The sequence below is a fragment of the Danio rerio genome, chromosome 20 (genome assembly GCF_052040795.2).
Source record: "Danio rerio strain M-AB ecotype USA chromosome 20, GRCz13ab, whole genome shotgun sequence".
Classification (NCBI taxonomy): Eukaryota; Metazoa; Chordata; class Actinopteri; order Cypriniformes; family Danionidae; genus Danio; species Danio rerio.
Window position 1 is genome coordinate 39,566,059 of NC_141040.1, and position 19,693 is coordinate 39,585,751.

The 19,693-nt window shown below is 35.1% G+C and overlaps 1 protein-coding gene across 1 annotated transcript in view; it reads left to right on the top strand.

Moving 5' to 3' along the window:
- Positions 1 to 19,693, top strand: part of vsnl1a (visinin-like 1a) — a 48,330-nt gene that overhangs the window by 8,763 nt on the left and 19,874 nt on the right. The window contains 1 exon segment of the mRNA NM_001007366.4: positions 501 to 667. Within this exon segment, the coding sequence (NP_001007367.1) occupies positions 506 to 667 (162 nt within the window). The 5' untranslated portion in view covers positions 501 to 505.

Sequence of the window (19,693 nt, forward strand, 5' to 3'; positions counted from 1 at the left end):
AGATTGTCTATAGTGTATGTGTGTATGCCCTGGTCCTCCAGGTTGGGGTTGAGGGTTGCGCTAACAACTCACAAAAAACTAGATGTTGCGAAACACCAAGATGGTGCGGCTAAAAATCAGTCCTGGGAGTAAGTAATTTACTTTAACAATAGGTTATACCTTAAGAAAGTCTTTTCAGTCACTTTTACATAAATATAAAATAAGGAATATCACTAAGCGCAGCTCCAAAATACTAATCAAATTTAATTTAAAATCGTTATACTCTGTACTTATCTTTTATTCCTCAAAGCACATAGTTTTATCCATTTGTAACAAGGTAAATTATAAATGACTTAAACAATAAATGCTGGAACTTTGTACCTCCAGTGCATTTGAGAGCCACAGTCGACCTCCGTTTCGCAGAACAACCTTTATACAGTTGAGACAATTTTCACAGTTAAAATGAATAACAGCTCCAGGCAAAGTGAGATCACAGCTATTTTGATTTGTGTGCCTCGCAGACACCATGGGGAAACAGAACAGCAAGCTGACCCCTGAGGTAATGGAAGACCTGGTGAAGAACACAGAATTTAATGAACACGAACTCAAACAGTGGTACAAAGGCTTCCTGAAGGACTGCCCCACCGGCCGACTCAACCTAGATGAGTTCCAGCAGCTCTATGTCAAGGTATGGACGCTAGTCACTTTGTCATACATTTCTTTACATGTGCTGGCTTTTTGTTGACCTAGTAATTCACTCTATTTGGGCTTGTCTATTTGTCTATTTGCTTTCATGGTTGCAGCTAGTGCTAAATGTTCTTGCACAGGGTAGGGCTGCATGATATTACAAAAAATAAATAAATAAATAAATAAATAAATAAATAAATAAATAAATAAAAATAAATAAATATATATATATATATATATACATACAAAATACAGTAAACAAATTGCAAGCATGCATAAATGCATTAGAGCAAAGATACAACTTAAATAAACAGGGCATTATGATTTACTTGGGAGTCGAACAGAATTCGGGTACAGAAATTAAATAACCAAATTTAAAATAACATTTTATTGGGTTCATCATAAATACAATTAATCCTTGTTGACCTGAATTCTTTAATCTTGTTTCAAAAACTTTCACTCTAATTAGATTTAACTTTGCAATTATTTCAATAATCAGTGCTGATCTGGTCAGTTGAAACTCTGACTGGATATGTATGTTTTAAATTGCAATGCATGTGCGCTATTCGGTAATCTTGGGTCTGTAAAGCACTTTGGTTAAATGTGCTAATAAAAGGATTGCTCCAGACTGAAGAGGCCGCTGAGGAGAGCACCAGAAGCATCATGTGACGTACAAGAGACTGGAAGAGCCCTCTGAGTCATTCAGTTGGATATAGTCTGATGTATAACTGGCACAAAACTCAATTCGGATCTCCACGGCTATGCTAGTTGGCTACTAGTCATATGCCTGGCTCCTTTATGGCTTGTCAGGCATGAGCAGTTGCTGTCATGGCATGTTTGACTCTCTTTCGTAGTTGATTTTTATGATTCATGAGGATATATCACTACAGTTTGTCACAAAGTGAATGTGCTGCGGATGCTGAGTGTGTCTACTGTACAGCCCTGCAGCTCCAATTATAATATGAATACGAATTTTGTAAAGGCATTATGCAAGATCATTTCAACTAACAGCCAGTGTAAATAACCACAAGTCTCACAGCTCTGTTCAGAAACCACAATGCTTTCAGATTGGTGCGAAATGAAAAGAAAGGGCAGGAGTCTTTCAGTGATTTGGGATAATAGTTTTCAGGGAAATGATATCATAGCGTAGTTTTATTAAAATCTGAATGAGAGGAAATGGATGACCTCAAATTAGCAAGGTGCTGAGATCCTGCAGACTGAAGGATTGTTTGTGTGTGTGCATTGCTATTTGTGTGTGTGTTGGCACTTATACTGCTTGTTGCACAGGGTATATTGGGAGCAGGTGTTTCGTGATGGGTTGTGGTCGGTGGTAAATTTAATTAATTTAATTAGCGTAGTGGGATTTTTTAAAACATGATTCACTTTCACATGCTTTTGTGCACTCTTAACTTAAGCATTGCTAAATCAATCATTTTTGCAATGTATTAAAATAAATAATTAATATTGTTAAATGTACTTATTCTATTATATTCAGAGCCGATACATGGGATTCATCTTGTACTGTTTTCCTCTTCTCGGCTCTAGACTGCTGTTGTCTTTTTCCAGGGATAGAGTTGCAACTTGAATCAGTTATGATGATCTATGGTTGCTAGCAGCCGCAAACAAAAGTGGGCCAGGGCACACGTACGCGTGCGTGGAAAAAGATACATCACATGTTTTTTCTGTTCGCCATAAAATGCTTTTTAAAATGTAGTTATCAACATGTTTTCAATATATTTTTATTCATTTCATTTATTTCAATATACAGTACACTCAGTTTATATTAATATTACTAAATAAACATTATTAAAAATTTAATGCAACCTGCGTTCTCTGTGTATATGGAGCGTTGGTACTGATTTAATTCAACTGAATTTAATTTAATAAAAAAAGGTAATTTAATTTAATTTAATTTAATTTAATTTAATTTTATTTTATTTTATTTTATTTTATTTTATTTTATTTTATTTTATTTTATTCTATTTTATTTTATTTTATTTTATTTTATTTTATTTTATTAAAATTTTGTCAGTTGGCATTTCTGAGTTTGCATGTTCTCCCCGTGTTCGCGTAGGTTTCCTCAGGGTGCTCCAGTTTCCACCACAGTCCAAACATATGCACTATAGGTGAATTAAATAAACTAAATTAGCCATAATTTTGTGTGTGAATGAGCACGTTTGTATGTTTCCCAGTACTGGGTTACATTTGTAAGGGCATCTGCTGTGTGAAACATTTGCTGGACAAGTTGGCAGTTTATTCCTCTGTGGCAACCCCTGATTAATTGAGGGACTAAGCCATTATTTATATATATATATATATAAATTATATTATATTATTGTATTATATTATATTATATTATATTATATTATATTATATTATATTATATTATATTATATTATATTATATTATATTATATTATATTATATTATATTAAGATTTAAGGTATTTAAAGTATTTCTGTAACTAGCTTTTCTATAGATGTACATGCAGGTAATAATTTGAGCTCTTCTATAGATAGGTATAAAGACAATAATCTGAACCCACAAATGAGCATGATTATATGGGCAAAGCTTGGTGAGCTGCTGGCATTGTCTTTCGTTCTGTTTTTGTGGAAGCCATATTGGTAGCTAAATTTAGCATCTTTTCAATGATTCATGCTTTTTCAATAATAGGTTGCCAGACTAGACTGGGGAAGAGATCAGTCGTATGAACCCAGTTTGTACCGAAAATAATCTTTTGCGGCAGATGCTGTAGATCATGTATGTCCAACTATTGATGGTGCAACTTAAACAGTTGCTTTACAGGAAATATCAGGACAGATTATGAGCTACAATAGAATTATAAGGCCATGTGCTAAGGGTGAACGTATAGAAAATCATTAGCCTGTTGCTCAAATAAGTATAAATGCATTTTTTAATGTGTTTTTGCATCTATTTATTTTGATTTTATGATAATTATAAAAATGTATTGTGCATCAACATGTATTATTATTTAACATAATTTTGATGACTTCAACTCTGAAATCTGGACTTTACTAGAACTATGTAAAGCTGCTTTTGACAATCTATATTGTAAAAGCACTATATAAATAAAAATCACTTCTTGAATAAATATCACTTAATGATTTTGGGAAAATGATGAAGTCCTGCTTATGCAAATTAGTTAGGTGTTTAGTCTATTAGGCTGCACAATATATCGTTTCAGCATTGATATTGCAATGCGTACATCCGCAATAGACACATCGCAAAGATATGTAATATCCAGTCTGAATTATAGTAGTCGAGGAGCTACAGAATTGCATTTAATCATTGTATTTATAAAAAAAAAATGTATACGATTAATGCAAAAATGTTTTTCTTACTTAGAATTTTTGTCATGTTTATAGTCCAAATATCTACATTTCACATACTTAGGAGATAATTTTCCTTGTTTTAATGAAACACTCTTAATTTTCACTTAATTTCTCTGATGGTGAAAAGTAAACATTATTTTTACTTGATCTAAGATTTTATTATTATTATTTTTTTTGATAATTGGACAAGAAACGAGACAAAACAAAGTAAGAAAAGCTTTTTTTGCATTGTGTTTATTTAATTTTTGCAGCTGAATATTTTGTGAAACTCCCCAGAAAACATCAAATAGATACAGTATATTCAAGATGTCTTTTGAAACTGCATTTATATCGCAATATGTATTGCAGAAAAATAGGATATCGCAATATCAGATTTTTCCAATTTTGAGCAGCCCTAGTTTAGTCTATGTGCTTGACAACTAAAAAACAATTGAAATACAAAATTCTGTTTCTTTACAAAGTGACATCGCCAACTACTGTCCTGCCATAATAGTGCTTTGTTGTTAATCTTTATGAAAAGGAAAGATGTCTGTCCATTAAAATAAAAGAATATATTATATATAATAATATATAATAAATATATATAATAAAAGAATATTGGAATGCAAAAGGGTTGTGCAGGTAGCTTTTTAAAGAGACTAGCTATGTTTCCATCCATCTATTTCTATGCATATTTTTGGAATATCACATTACAAATGATTAATGGAATAAGCAATATGCGAATACATTTAGATAATGCGCATAAAAAATGTATGCACATAACTGATTAGGAAAAACGTTTAATTTGATATGAAAAAAATTAGCACAAATTACTATCAAACACATTTAAAGATTCAATTCTTGCACGCGTATCAAACAAATTATTTTGTTTAGCAGATCTTGTGATATGCATGATGGGACAACACTATTGGACAAACCAGCAGACCAACCACATGTACCTGACATCTAACATATTGGCTGCATCTGAAATCGATACTTCCATACTATATAATATGCTAAAAACAGTATGTGAGTCGAGTAGTATGTCCAAAATCATAGAATTCGAAAAACAGTATGCGAGAAGTACCCGTATAACTTACTACCTTCAGTGAGATTCTGAAGTGTGCATATGATGCTATCTCATGATGCCCTGCAAAAGAATTCATGAAGGAAGGAAGTGACGCAACTCACGCGCGTAGGTGATCATGACAAAATGGCGGATGTAGTACGTCCGAGTTCTATTCATACTGCTTACATTCAAACTGTATAAACTGTACTTTTCTAATGTTTGAGTAGAACATTCACATTCAAATGCAACATCTACTGAGTAGTAGGAAGTTTCGGATGCAGCCGTTGTTTTGGTCATTCTAAGATCCCTTAGCCAAAGTCCATGATCAAAGTGGTTCAGTATTATTAACAGAGGTTTTCTTACTATGAGGGAGATTGTATTGTTGCATGTATTACTTACTATTGTAAGACCCTTAACACGTAACTTGGTTACGTGGAAATGCATAGCTTCCCTGTGTACTGACATATAGGTGCAGTTTTAGCATTAGCCGTTATGCTTTTTAGGCAAATAATTTAAGGCTTGCTTTCAATAGGCTTTGTTATTACCTCCCTAAACTGCTCTGAGCAAAAAAAAAAAAAAACACTTTCATGCCTCCAAAAGTCAAGAGGTGCTTTTCTTAAAAGCAAGTATTTGGTTTCAGTTTATCAATAATTGTCAATTTTGTTCTCTTTGACTCATTGGATGGAAATGGTGCTTTTTTTGCTTGTTTTATGTGGTATTTCAGTTTTGTGCATTAATCTAATTGGCATATTTTGATGAAAGAAAAAAAAACATTACCAATTGTCTTTTAATACTCTAAAAGCATCATAGATTATTAACCTGATGGCTGAACACTATACAGCACCTCTGATTATTGGAGAGAGGTATGGATGCAGACTTGGTGCAGTTGCAAGCTGAGCAATGCTTTTAATGCCCACACCTAACTCCACCCCTAACCCTATCCTTCACAATGACGTAACTATCTACATTGAGTGCATTGTGTCTGCCACTGCATCTCTGAGAAATGCAGTGTCCGCTTGCAAATTTGAAGTCTGCATCCAGATACTATTGGATTATTCTGCCAATAGTATCTACACATGATGACTATACAAGTTGTCAGTAAAGTGATCCTTTTGTCTCTTGATGTTTGATTGTTTGCTGTGGTTTCAGATGTTACTACTGTGACAACAGTGATGAGGTGCTGTATACTGGTCTTTGTGTAATTGTCAGTGAAGTAGATGATATTAATGGTGATGTGGTAGACAAAAATGTGAATCTTTATAGTAGCAGAGGGATGAGAGTTAACCCTAAGCGAGGGATATCCAATGTGCTCATGTCTGACACCAGGTTGTTACATCACTCACTCCAGACGCTCAGACCTTGATCTTGTGGACAAACAGAGAGCGGTGCTGGATCGAACATCGTCCCACATCTGATCTTGTAGAACATGCATGTGGAGTGACAGGGCAGTGTCTGGTTTGTGGTCCTGCTGTGGCTCAGACAGTGATGTGGCTGGACATCTCAAAGTCAAATCCTGGACAAGTCTGACATTTGATGACTGTTATTTGATGGAAGAAAATGTGAAGTTCGTAAATTTTTTTTTTTTTTTGTAATGTGGAATGTTTCTTGCAACCCAGGCTTATTCTGAAACCTTAGCCCTACATACATTTCTGAAGAAAGACAATTATGTCCCAGCTACGTGTTTTTTATTTTTTTTTTGCTTTTTGAGGTCTCAAATTTCTCTTGTAAGTGCCATTCACGCCTGCTCTTCTCATGTAAATCCTCTAGAAGCTGCTTTGTATGCTTTTTGAGAGCTCAAATTTCTCTTGTGAGTGCCATTCACGCTAGCTCTTCTTGTGTAAATCCACCAGAGGCAGCTTTCGACTGACTTACTGACTGACTGACCGACCCCCCCCCACCCTCCTCCTTCCCTAAGCCCAACCGATAGTGTTTTAAAAAGCACAGATTGACAAGTGCCCACCCACCGACAGTGTTTCCCAACCAACAGTGTTTTCAAAAGCAATCCAGAAAAAGAAAAGCCCTCAAGGCAGCCTGATTTTTACCACGTTTTTATATTTTACCGCATTCTCATCCTGTTATTTATTGGGGGGGGGGGTCCGATCTGAGACCCACTTCATATCGTATATCTAACAGGCAGTGAAGATCGCTGATTTTTATAGAAATCAGATTATAAATGTGACAATTTTGTAATGGAAGCCCTTGGGCTGCCTAGCTGAAAATTAAACGTCTGTGTGCATATAGCCCATTAAGGGATGAGTAAATTTTTTTGTGTGAACTATATTGCAAAAAATGCTTTTTTTTTACCTAATTTTTTTGTCTTGTTTCTAGTCTTAATATCTAAATATTCTTAAATCAAGAAGCATTTTCTAGACAAGTGTTACGCACCGTCTAGGGATGGTGCACAACATGAAAGACAAGACGACAAAAATGAATTCAAAGATTTATTGGGGTTTGAAAAGAAAAGAAAAGAAAGTACAATCACTTCCCTAACTACCTAACACACAAACAGAGGCAAAAAGGTTTTACAAAGAAAATGGCGTCAAACTCCTTACTATCCCAATATATACACTATTTACAATCCATTTACAAAAACAGGCAACCATATTTGAAGGACAATCCAAAATCAATGTCAGCAGGCAACAAAGGTCAAACAAGCCGGTGGAACAAAGTATCATGAACAAAGCAAACACTAAAACAAACAGTACTCACAATTCTCAATATATTCTCAGAAGTCAAACAAAACAAACAGTACTCACAAATCTCAATATTCTCTCATAAGTCAAACAAAGCAAACAGTACTCACAAATCTCAATATAACCTCAGAAGTCAAACAAAGCAAACAGTACTTACAAATCTCAATATAACCTCAGAAGTCAAACAAAGCAAACAGTACTCACAAATCTCAATATTCTCAGTCCTAACACATCCAAAAACTCTGCACTATACCACATTCAAACATTTCAACAAACACAAGCAAGTGACCAAAAACAAGATGGCTGCCAAGGAAGTGGTGTCATGGCTTTTTAAAACACTGTAGGCCAATCAGGATCAAGCAAGCTGGAAGTGGCCAATTGGATGTATTCTAAGCAAAACAGGAACAAGAAAAAAAAAACAGATGAGACAAGACAAACATAGGATTGTAACAACAAGCAAAACATAGTCTTGTTTTAAGTGATATTTTTCTTAAAACAGGCAAAACAATCTGACAATAGGGTAAGAAAAATAATCTTGTTTTTTCTTTTGACATAAGATTATTTTGCTTACCCGATTGTCAGATTATTTTGCCTGTTTTAAGGAAAATCTCACTTAATTTTGGCATTTTATTTCTTAAAACTAGACAGTATGTTTTGCTTGTCTAGAAAATGCTTCTTTATTCAAGAATTTTTAGATATTTGGACTAAAAACAAGACAAAAAATCAAAGTAAGAAAAGCATTTTTGCAGTTTATATTTATGTACAATTTTAACCACAAAAACACAACGTGTACTACAGCAGGCACATCACTGAAGTTGATTTCTAATTGCAGTCCCAACCAGCAGCTTTTCTAAAATTAGTAAATGATCTTGCGCACTTTCATTTCCCCATGCTGAGCATGAAAAACATGTAAAGACTGTCAGGACCTGTTTGTCTTTGCACTTGTTTTGAATGTACAAAGACACCAGAAAAATCAAAGCAGATCTCCTCTCCGTTTTCAGAGCTTCATTTATAGCACGATGAAGACATCACTTTAAATAGGATGTTACGTTAACTGTGTCATGGGAATTTTTAATCCCTTCTTGTGTTTAATTAGATTTTCTGTCAAATTTAGACTCAAATACTGAGTACGGAAAATTCATTCATGCGGTCAAGGCTACACACCAGAACAAGAAAACATTTTGATTGCCGTTCCTCCTTTAATATCTCGGCATCACCAGTGCATGCCTTTTGTATGTTACCATGAAGTTTGAAGAATAAACTTGGCATGATTCTTGTTGCGTCTGTAAAATCTGAATACAAATGAATATATACATATATATATATATATCCCATATATGAGGTGGTGTGATGTTAAGGTGAGGCTGAATGAAAGTTTATGTGTATTTGAGCGCAGTATCAAACATCAGGAATCAACCCTTGTGTCAGTATGCAGTAATGAATAACCTGTGTACTCTAGATTTATTGAAGTATCCATTTTGTATAATGATAGCTTTGTGGAGAAGATGGAGGACCCAGTGTCACACAAGGTTGTCTCTGTGAAGGAGACAAATTGCCTCCCTGTGATCAATAGGACACCATCTTATTCCCCATCCTCTGGTCTTGTAAGATGACCTACGGATAACAAGCATTTCATACTTATATGGCATTATAATCATACATTCTTCTTTTAGAAAGGACATTTCATTCAGCATCTCAATTAGTTCAATCTGATGCATTTAATAATAAAGATAGATAGATTATAATAGTGGATTTTTAAATGTTTCATTGTTTAAGAATTACATAAATTGTTGTATGAGACTCAAACATTATAAAGCAAAATAGGTTTAATAATAATAGATTTTTTTTCCAGTCATTTGCCTTTATTTTAGATAATGAGAATGTACAGTATTTATGTTTGCAGAGTGAACATAACGTCAAGTCATTGTGCATAGCAAATAATGTAACAGTGGCACACAGAGGTCTCTGAAGCAGAAAAATCTTAATTAAATCCTTATTTTCAAACAATTTTACAAACTTAAATTCACCACAGACTTTCATGCAAATGTTTTTAAGATTATTCCTATCCTTGCAGTATTTTGCTATTTTATATGGAATTAATAGTAGGGAACTAACATGCAGCAAAAAACTTTAACTTATATCTGTCAAGGAGAGACTCCAAAATTTCCATTAAATTCCTCCATCTTTTTTTAATGATCTATTTTTGCCTTTATTATGATAGTATGTAGACATGAAGCAAAAGTGGAGAGAGAGTGGGGATAGTTTTTTCTAGCAGTCTCTCGTATTTCATCTTCCACTACCTTCTCATTTTAAAAAAATGTTATTATTATTTCTCCCGGGGAACTCCTGTCATTTTTATGGCCCAATTTAGTTGATTAGAAATATCTCCTTTTGTCCATGTTTGTCCAGTTGCTTGATCATATGAAGCTTATCACTTTACACAATTGACAAAATATTTAAGTATCCCAACATTTTTTTTTACCTCAATCTGGCAACATACATTACAACCATTTGCGATGTGGGATTTGAACTTCAGTTGTCGGCAGTGTTGGGCAAGCTACTTGAAAACTCTTAAAAAACTCTACTTGCTACTCTACTTAAAATGTAGCTTAACTACACTAAAAGCTACCCCCTGGAAAATGTAGCAAGCTAAGCTAAAAGCTACTTGGCTTAGCTACATGTAAGCTATTTTTGTAATTTTCATTTTTAAATCGAAGCAACTTAAATCCAAGTCAATCATATCTTTGTGATTAATAAAACTGTCAATGAAACATTCATTCATTGATTCATTCTATTTTGAAAACAGCTCAAACCAGCGATCTTCTTGCTGTGAGGCAATCATGTTACCCACTGCACCACTGTGTCACCTCAATGAAACATATGTGTCATAATTGTTCAGTTCAATTATTTACTGCAAGTAATATATATATATATATATATATATATATATATATATATATATATATATATATATATATATATATATATATATATATATATATATATATATATATATATATATATATATATAATACTATAGTAATTTATAATAAATGGAAAAATTTTGGGGCGATGCAGTGGCGCAGTAGATAGTGCTGTCTCCTCACAGCAAGAACGTCGCTGGTTCAAGTCTTGGCTGGGTCAGTTGGCGTTTCTGTGGAGTTTGCATGTTCTCCCCGCTTGTGTGAGTTTCCTCTGGGTGCTCCGTTTTTCTCCACAGTCCAAAGACATGCGGTACAGATTAATTGGGAGAGCTAAATTGTCCATAGTGTATGAGTGTGAATTAGTGTGTATTGATGTTTCCTAGAGATGGGTTGCAGCTGGATAAGTTGGCGGTTCATTCCGCTGTATCGACCTTAGATTAATAAAGGGGCTTAGCCAAAATAAATGAATGATTGGAAATATTTAGGAATGAGAATTAAAATATATATATATTTACAACTTTTCATTAATGAATTACACTACATAATGTAAGTTAGTATCATTAGTAACTATCGTGAACTAATTGTAATTAGCAAAGTATACTTTAGCTGTTACTACAGTAAACTATATACTTCTCGAGGTATGGTCATGAGGAATCCTTCTTCATAAATAACTCCTCTCCCACAGTCATCTATCCATCGAGCAAGTTTCTCGTATTAGCCTAATTGGTTGGAGCGGAATGGATTATCAAATTACTTTAATCAGCTAGACACCGGCCTTACAGCTCCGTGGGTCCGCAATCTGTAAATGTAGCTTGTGTGAACACTACTGAGCAACTAAAAAATAGCTTCGCTGCTGAAAAGATATTTGATTTAGAAAGTAGCGATGCTACCGACATGCTACTGAGAAATGTAGTTAAGCTAGTAGCGTCACTACTTCTACTTATGGTGACACTACTACCCAACACTGACAGTAGGCTACTAGACAATCACAACATTGCCCCCTATCTCAAAATGACAAATTTTTCCATTCCACAATAATTCACACATCCCTGTGTTTTATATAATATTACATCATTATATGTTTCTTCATGTGGCAACGCGGTGGCGTTAGTGGTAGTGGGTAGCACAATCGCCTCAATGCAAGAAGGTCGCTGGTTCGAGCCTTGGCTGTCAGTTGGCATTTCTGTTTGGAGTTTGCATGTTCTCCCATGTTTGCGTGGGTTTCGTCTGGGTGCTGCGGTTTTCCCCGCAAGTCCAATGACATGTGGTATGGGTGAATTGGGTAGGCTAAAATTGGCCTTAGTGTATGGGTGTTTCCCTTTGATGGGTTGCAGCTGGAAGGGCATCCGCTGTGTAAAATATGTGCTGGATAAGTTGGCAATTCATTCCACCATGGTGACCCCAGATTAATAAAGGGACTAGGCCGAAAAGAAAATGAATGAACGAATGAATGAATGTTTCTTCATATTTTGGCAAATCTTTGACATAATACTTGCAATTATTTCCCATTTATCAACAAAAGCTATACAAAATACTCTGGCTCAACCTGTCTGCTACCCCACAGTCTTTCATTGGTCAATCAAAAAGTGAATCCCACCCCAGAAGCATACCATTAGTTAAGCAAGTGCTGCTGCTATAAAGGAAGTCAGGATGCATTCATGTATAATTAATGTACAACTACTTTCAATGACTCCATTAATTTTATAGTAAAGTACAGTAATGGTACTTATATATTCATTCATTCATTCATTCATTCATTCATTCATTCATTTTTCTTCGGCTTACTCCCTGATTTATCAGTGGTTGCCACAGCGGAATGAACCACCAACTATTTCAGCAAATTTTTTTAAGCAGCGGATGCCTTTTTTGCAGCAACCCTGTACTGGGAAGCACCCATACACTTTCAGATTTACACACACTAATACACTACAACCAATTTAATTCATTCAACTAACCTATAGCGCATGTCTTTGGACTGTGGGGGAAACCAAAGCACCCATAGGTAACCCACGCAAACACAGGGAGAACATGCAAAGCCACACAGAAATGCCAACTGGCCTAGCCGGGACTCAAACCAGTGGCCTTCTTGTTGTGAGGTGACAGTGCTATCCACTGAGCCACCACAGGCCGCCCACTCGTATATATTATGCGTTTAAAAAGTATTATACAATTTTTAATTTACCACCTATTTTCATAGCTAGATTAGCATTATCTGGCTTTGTGGAATGAAAGGCTCAGTACTCGCTGAAGAGGGTTAGAAAAACACACATACACACATACACACACACACACACACACACACACACACACACACACACACACACACACACACACACACACACACACACTGCATCCATTAGCAAAGCTCTTATTTACCATTACTGAAAGGCTAGTATATGTGTTCTTGTGTTGATTGGGGTCCTGTGACGTGCGAGATCTTTGTGGAAAATGCCCCGATGTTTCTCTTGATTAGCCAGTGGTCACTACAGCAGCCCGGTGCTACTCTTCCCAATGTCACCTCAAGGTCTCCCGCCAGCGGAGAGATCTATGATCAGTTAGGATGGAAATGCATCATGTGTCATTCAGAAGAGGCCCTGTTAAATAGCTTGACATGTGAACAGAGTCTTGTGCCACCCCTTTATCCTAAATGATTCCTGTTTCATTCAATCTGACATTCACCTGGGCTTAAGTGCCTCCAGGTCAAAGGTCAATCCCACTGGGGTTAAAACATACAACCAGTGCTGAACTTTAAACACTGGACTCTAACCACTCTGTGAAGGCCAGTGGGACAGCGGAGTGTAGTAGATGGTATTTATTGTAAAAATGCAACCATTTGTATCGTGTACATGCTACTCAGGAAGCTTAACACATAATATTGTAATGGCACATTAAATACAAAGACTGTAAAAGATAGTGGATGTAGTATCCGTGACTTCACCCATAGGTTTCTGAAGAGCACAAATGAAGCTACAAATAGACGTGGCCAACCGTCTTCATTTTGTTTGCGCGTCATCGCACCAACCGGGACAAAGGACAAAGATGCAGAGCGTCAGTAGTGCTACAAATGCCTGCTAGCGTTTTGCTTAGATGGGATTTTCTTCGGGAGAAACACTTAATACTTCACTACCTGCAACTCATTTGTGTTCTGACTACATGTGCTTGGTTATAGACTATATCAATAAAGTGTTTAGACTTTTAAAAACACTGTTGTAATACATTAAGCATTAATATTTTTTTTTTGCTGGAGGAAAATGCAAATTACTTCCAAATTCTTCAAATATAGTCTGTGTTAGTAAATGCAAGGCTATTTACGAAATTCAGGCCTAACACTGTATGACAACGTTTCAAATGACTGTTTAATAGCCTACAGCTAATCAATCTGTCAGATTCTGGAGTGCATTACAGTTTTAAAGAAAATTATAAATGATAAATTTTCTTAAATAAAACAAAAAAATTTATACATATGATTTAGTGAGTGTATAATTGCACTCACCTGTGAAATGGAGGCAACTTGAATTGAAACACAATTAAGTGCACACAGCAAGTACAATTATCTGATCATTTTAGGAAATTTTTCCAAAAGCAATTGACTGTAAAGCCACATAAAACAAAACAAAAAAATGATGTATATGCCGAGTTCAGCCGCTAATCAGACAGAATCAGCTGAGGTGAAGTGACGGCAAGCAGCGATACCTAGCTGTCTCTCAAGTGGCCACGCCATTCATTTTGCAAACTTAATATAACTTAATATAAATGAAACGGATGAGTTACAAGCTGGAGCTGGAGTTCCTGGAGCCAGCCCCCAAAAGGCAAGTTGATGAATTGCAGTTTCAGTTACTTCCAAATTGGCTTCAGGAGGGACATCGGGATGTTGCTGCTTGATTACATACTGAAATTTCTTAGGACCTCATTATTTGAGCTTTGTTGTTTAGTTATAAGAATAAAAATTTAAATACTAATTAATATTAAATACTCTAATTAAGCATTTTTTTTTAAATTATGAGTCAGAACAGTAAGAAAAAAAAAATTAATTAATTAAATTCACCGCTGATATAATACCAAGTTTTGGATATTCATAAACATATCCTTTTTTTTTTTGGCAGTTTATTAAGTCTTTGGAAAGAAAAAACTGTTTAATTTTGTGTTTTAAAAGAGCAATATTTATTTATTTTTATTTCATTTTTAAAGATTGCAGGAAAAAAACAGTACATTAAACATGGGCATCCTGTTTTTTTTTTCTAATATTTGCATTTTAGTGCATATTATTATTAATAAACACTTAATAAGTAGTTGTAAACAGACATACACTCTCAGACTTAAAGGGACAGGAGCTGTCACTGGGGCAGGTACTTTTCAAAAGACATATTTGTGCCTAAAGGGTCTATAATGGTACCTCAAAGGTACTTTTTAGGTATATTTAAGCACTAAAATGCACCTTTGAGGTACCAATGTGGTACAAATATGTATCTTTTGAAAAAATACTACCCCAGTGACAGCTTCTGTACCTTTATTACTGAGAGTGTAATGTACTTAAAGACATAACAGTTCAAATATGTTCTGTACATGTATTAGCATGAATGCGCTTGATTATTTTATTGATTATACTTGTTTGCAGGCAGAAATGTAATGCGGTATGTGGGTCTTTAATTGAACTGTCATTCTAACTGCAGACCTCATAAAGTGCTCAGCTTTAAATTAAAAGTTTGATTGCACTGAAACGAAAAGCACTTCTCAGAAAACACCAGCAAATCTGTCATTTCGGGAGAATTATGGAAATTGCATTGCACTGGCATGTATTGGCTTTTAAATCAACCCTGACTGTTAATAAAAACGGTTTGTTTTCCCCCCTTTCAAAATTGGATCTGAAGTGAATGGTTAGGAATGAAAAGGGTTTACATAATGCTATTGGGGGACATTGTAGTAATGGAAGGGTAGTGCCAGCCAGCTCAATTATCCCTTGGGCACATTGCCCATATAATTCAATCAGTAGTGCAGGGGGAGGGTGATTATCCATGACCCTCGTGTTAGTGAAGTCAGCTCTGTTTGTGCCACTAACCCGTCAGGACAGCGCTTTAACTTAGTCCTGTTCCTCTGAGACCTTATTATCTGCTTGTTGAAATGCATTGCGCTTCAGAGGCCTAAGGGCTATCGGGAGCTGCTTTGATACACTGTATTGTACACAAGGGAAGAACTCTGGAGGGCTGATATGGACTGGCTATTGCGTGTGACTACAGTACGTGTAATCAAATATTTAGATGAATGTTGTGGCTTGCAAAACTCACTGACAACAATGGATTTTGTAGTGTTTTTGGACGAGGTTTCTGATTAATTTTAATAAGCAGAGCTTTATGTTAACAGTTTATCATAGGTATGTAAATGTACCGTTTTGACTCTATTTTAGCTTTGCTTTAATGTGTTGAGAGCATTGCAGTGTGAAAACAGTGGGAAAAAATCATGATATCAGTTTATTTTTTAGTGATACAATAACCTTTCGAAAATTAAAATAATTAAACATTAATTTCACCATCCTTTAAACATTTAATTTCCGGAAACTATAGTCAGATTCATTGATCTGTAGTCAAAAAAACATAAAGGGCTCTGTTTTAATGGTGTAAAGTGCATTGCATCGTGCCATAGCGCATTTGCTATTTACATGGCGGACTTTGTAAGTAGAGAAACTAAACGCTTTACTCGTGAGAAAACAGTTAAACAGACCATCTGCAGCGCCAGGATAAAGAATGAACCTCCTCCGTTTGGTGTCTTTACTATCTCTTTACTTTTACTCTTTACTCCTTTACATTTGTAGATAAAGAAACAGTGTTGTTCTCAACCCGGTGAAGACATCCATTAGCCTACATATTTAATTATGTTTTTTAAGTGCAAAGATTTGTTTCAAAACTATTTCTAAATTAATTTCTAATTTCCAGCAAATGAATAAATGAACAATAACAAAGTGTGAAAAAAAAAAACTGAGTTATATCCAAACACACGTCCTATTCTTATGCCCCATATGGGGATGCATACGTCTCCAAAACTGACAGGTGGATAAATCTAAACTTTTATTTAATTAAAAATTATATAAATATGCATATAAATAATACTGCTAGTAATAAAAAAATTATACAATTGCAAATTGTCATGAATAACCTGAGAAAGCCCCCCGAGGTGAAGAAGGCATGGAGGTAGTGTTTTTTATGCAGAAAATAATAATTTTTGTAACATTTTAATCCTATAATTTATTTATATGTAAGGATATTTTTATATTGCTGTACATCCTGTGTTTATTAAACAATGTTTAGGCATTTTGGACCTGCAAAGGCGCATAACTAACGGGCTGTTTGTTGGACTTTCGACCAGGTTTTGGTTGGTCAATAGTGCTGTCTGTTTCTGTTCTTTAAAATAACAACATACTAACAATGCACCTTAACACACCTCCTTTTTAGAGCAGAACACCCATCAGTCTACATAGTGGCACAAATGGATTTGTTGTTTAAACAATGTGGCGCAAATGTGAAAATTAGGGTTGCTCTGGAAATAGCAACAAATTGAGCCAAACACGTCTTGCACTTTATTGGTGTATTATAGGGCCTAAAAAAAATTAACTTGAATAAAGTATTACCAAAATTACTTCTATGTAATAAAATAGAAATCTCAAATATTACTTGTTATTAGAACACTATCATAATTACAGTATGATGTTCTGCTGTACAGCATGTTGCTGTATTTTTGTAACATATATATTTTTATTAGGATTTGATGCTAACTTATTTTATTGTCTTTTTTCGAGATTCATTCAAATAAAAAATAAATATATTTTAAAAATGGCCAAATTATATTTGATCAATCCTGATGGTTGAAAATCTGAAAGGAAATGACAGCCGTTGAGACAAAAGTCAAGCCAAGAATGACATTTTTTTGCACAACAGTTTTGCCCTTTGCTGTCTTTTCTTTCTTTTATTCCTAATGCTATTTTTTAAAGGTGAGGGGATTGCATTGACATTATAAATCCCAGGTTTCTGCCAGTACCATAGAGACCTGATGTGAAATGAAGACTTGGCTTTTTCAGAAGGATGTGAAGCATGTGACAAGATTTAATGTCACACTTCCACATTACAGTTACACCTTTACACATTGTAGTTTTTCTCATTATACTTAGATTATAACATGTATCTAAACTCATAGACATGAGCATAAAAATTGTAGGGTATAACAGGGTTAAAGGCTCACATTAAAGGAATAGTTCATTCATTCATTCGTTTTCCTTTGGCTTAGTCCCTTTATTCATCAGGGGTCGCCACAGCGGAATGAACCGCCAACTTATCCAGCATATGTTTTACAATTTAGTTTATTCAATACACCTATACCACATGTCTTTGGACTTGTGGTGGAAACAGGAGCAACCAGAGGTAACCCACGCAAACACAGGCAGAACATGCAAACTCCACACAGAAGCGCCAACTGAACCAGCCAGGACTGGAACCAACCTCTTGTTGTAAGGGAACAGTGCTACCCACTGAGCCACTGTGTCCCCCTTGAAAGGAATAGTTTACCCCAAAATTTTAATTTAATTTACTCACCCTCAGACCATTCACAATTAACGGGTTAGTTCACCCAAAAATGAAAATTTGTGTTATTAATCACTCATTCTTATGCCATTTCAATCCCCCGAAACCTTCGTTCATCTTTGGAACACACAAAGAGACAAATCAGAGAGCTTTCTTGATGATCTTGAGACATTTACAGTCTGGAAAAGTCCAAAAACGTAGTAAAAACATCTCATGTGGTTTCAGTGGTTTAATTGCAAACATGAAGCTCCAAGAACACTTTTGAGTGGCAAAATATTTTTGCCTTTGTCTTCCACATCATTTCAATCAAAACATATTAATTTGTTTAAGAAACTCAGTGGATTGAACCATTAAGAGGTTTGAAAAATTATGAGGTAAATAATTAGTAATAGAATTAAAATGTTTAGGGGAACTAACTCTTTAAGGCAGGGGTGTCCAAAGTCGGTCCTGGAGGGCCGATGTCCTGCTGACTTTAGCTCCAACTTGCATCAACACACCTGCCTGGAGATCGTCTAGTATACCTACTACCTAGTAAGATCTTGATTAGCTGGTTAAAGTGTGTTTGATTAGGATTGGAGCTACACCGGCCCTCCAGGACGGAGTGTGGACATCCCTGCTTTAAGGTGACTTTTTCTACAGTAAAAGATAATACCGGAATCCGTGGTCCTTAGTGATTATAAAATGCATGTAATAGCTACTGACTCTTTTAGAGTAAAGTAAAATTGCATATATAGGCAAATTAAAATTAATTTAGTGTCTCCTGATGACACATTAAGATTTTGTGAAACAATTCTGTGAAAGAAACTGATAAATATAAGCACATACTTTACTTTCGTATGTACTGTAGGTTATGAGTTGTTGGAGAGGTGTCAAAACACTAGACAGTGAAAATGCCCATTTATTTCTAAATTATGATTTGTTTTATGTAAGATAAAGCATTGAATCAAGTTCAGAATCATCCCTTTAGAGTGTTTATTTTGATTGCATTCCTTCTAGTCTAAACATATAGGCTTACATTAGGTCAAATAGTCAATGAGACATTCAGCCAAACCAACAAAATAGTCAGTTATGTTGTATTTCTGATCTATGATGCTGCTTTAAAGCAGTCAGTGGAGCTATTGCTGGCCACAGAAAATGTAATTTTCATAGTTGCAGTCATCAAGCACACTAATCACATCAAGCCTTACAGAGCAGCTACAACAAACTGAGCAAATCCAGATCAAACCTCTGGGTTAATCTCTATCCTGACTCGCTTAACATGATATTGAAATTGCCACGCTAATACGAATCTCCCTTTTTAACTGTGCCTTTGACAACCATATCAAACTTTGCAAAAAAAAAAAAAAAATGAAAAAGGAGTCTTATTTGATAAGCAAACATTTTATTTGATCATTTGTAACTAGCATAGATAGATATGTAATGATGTGTGCAGACATTTCATTACC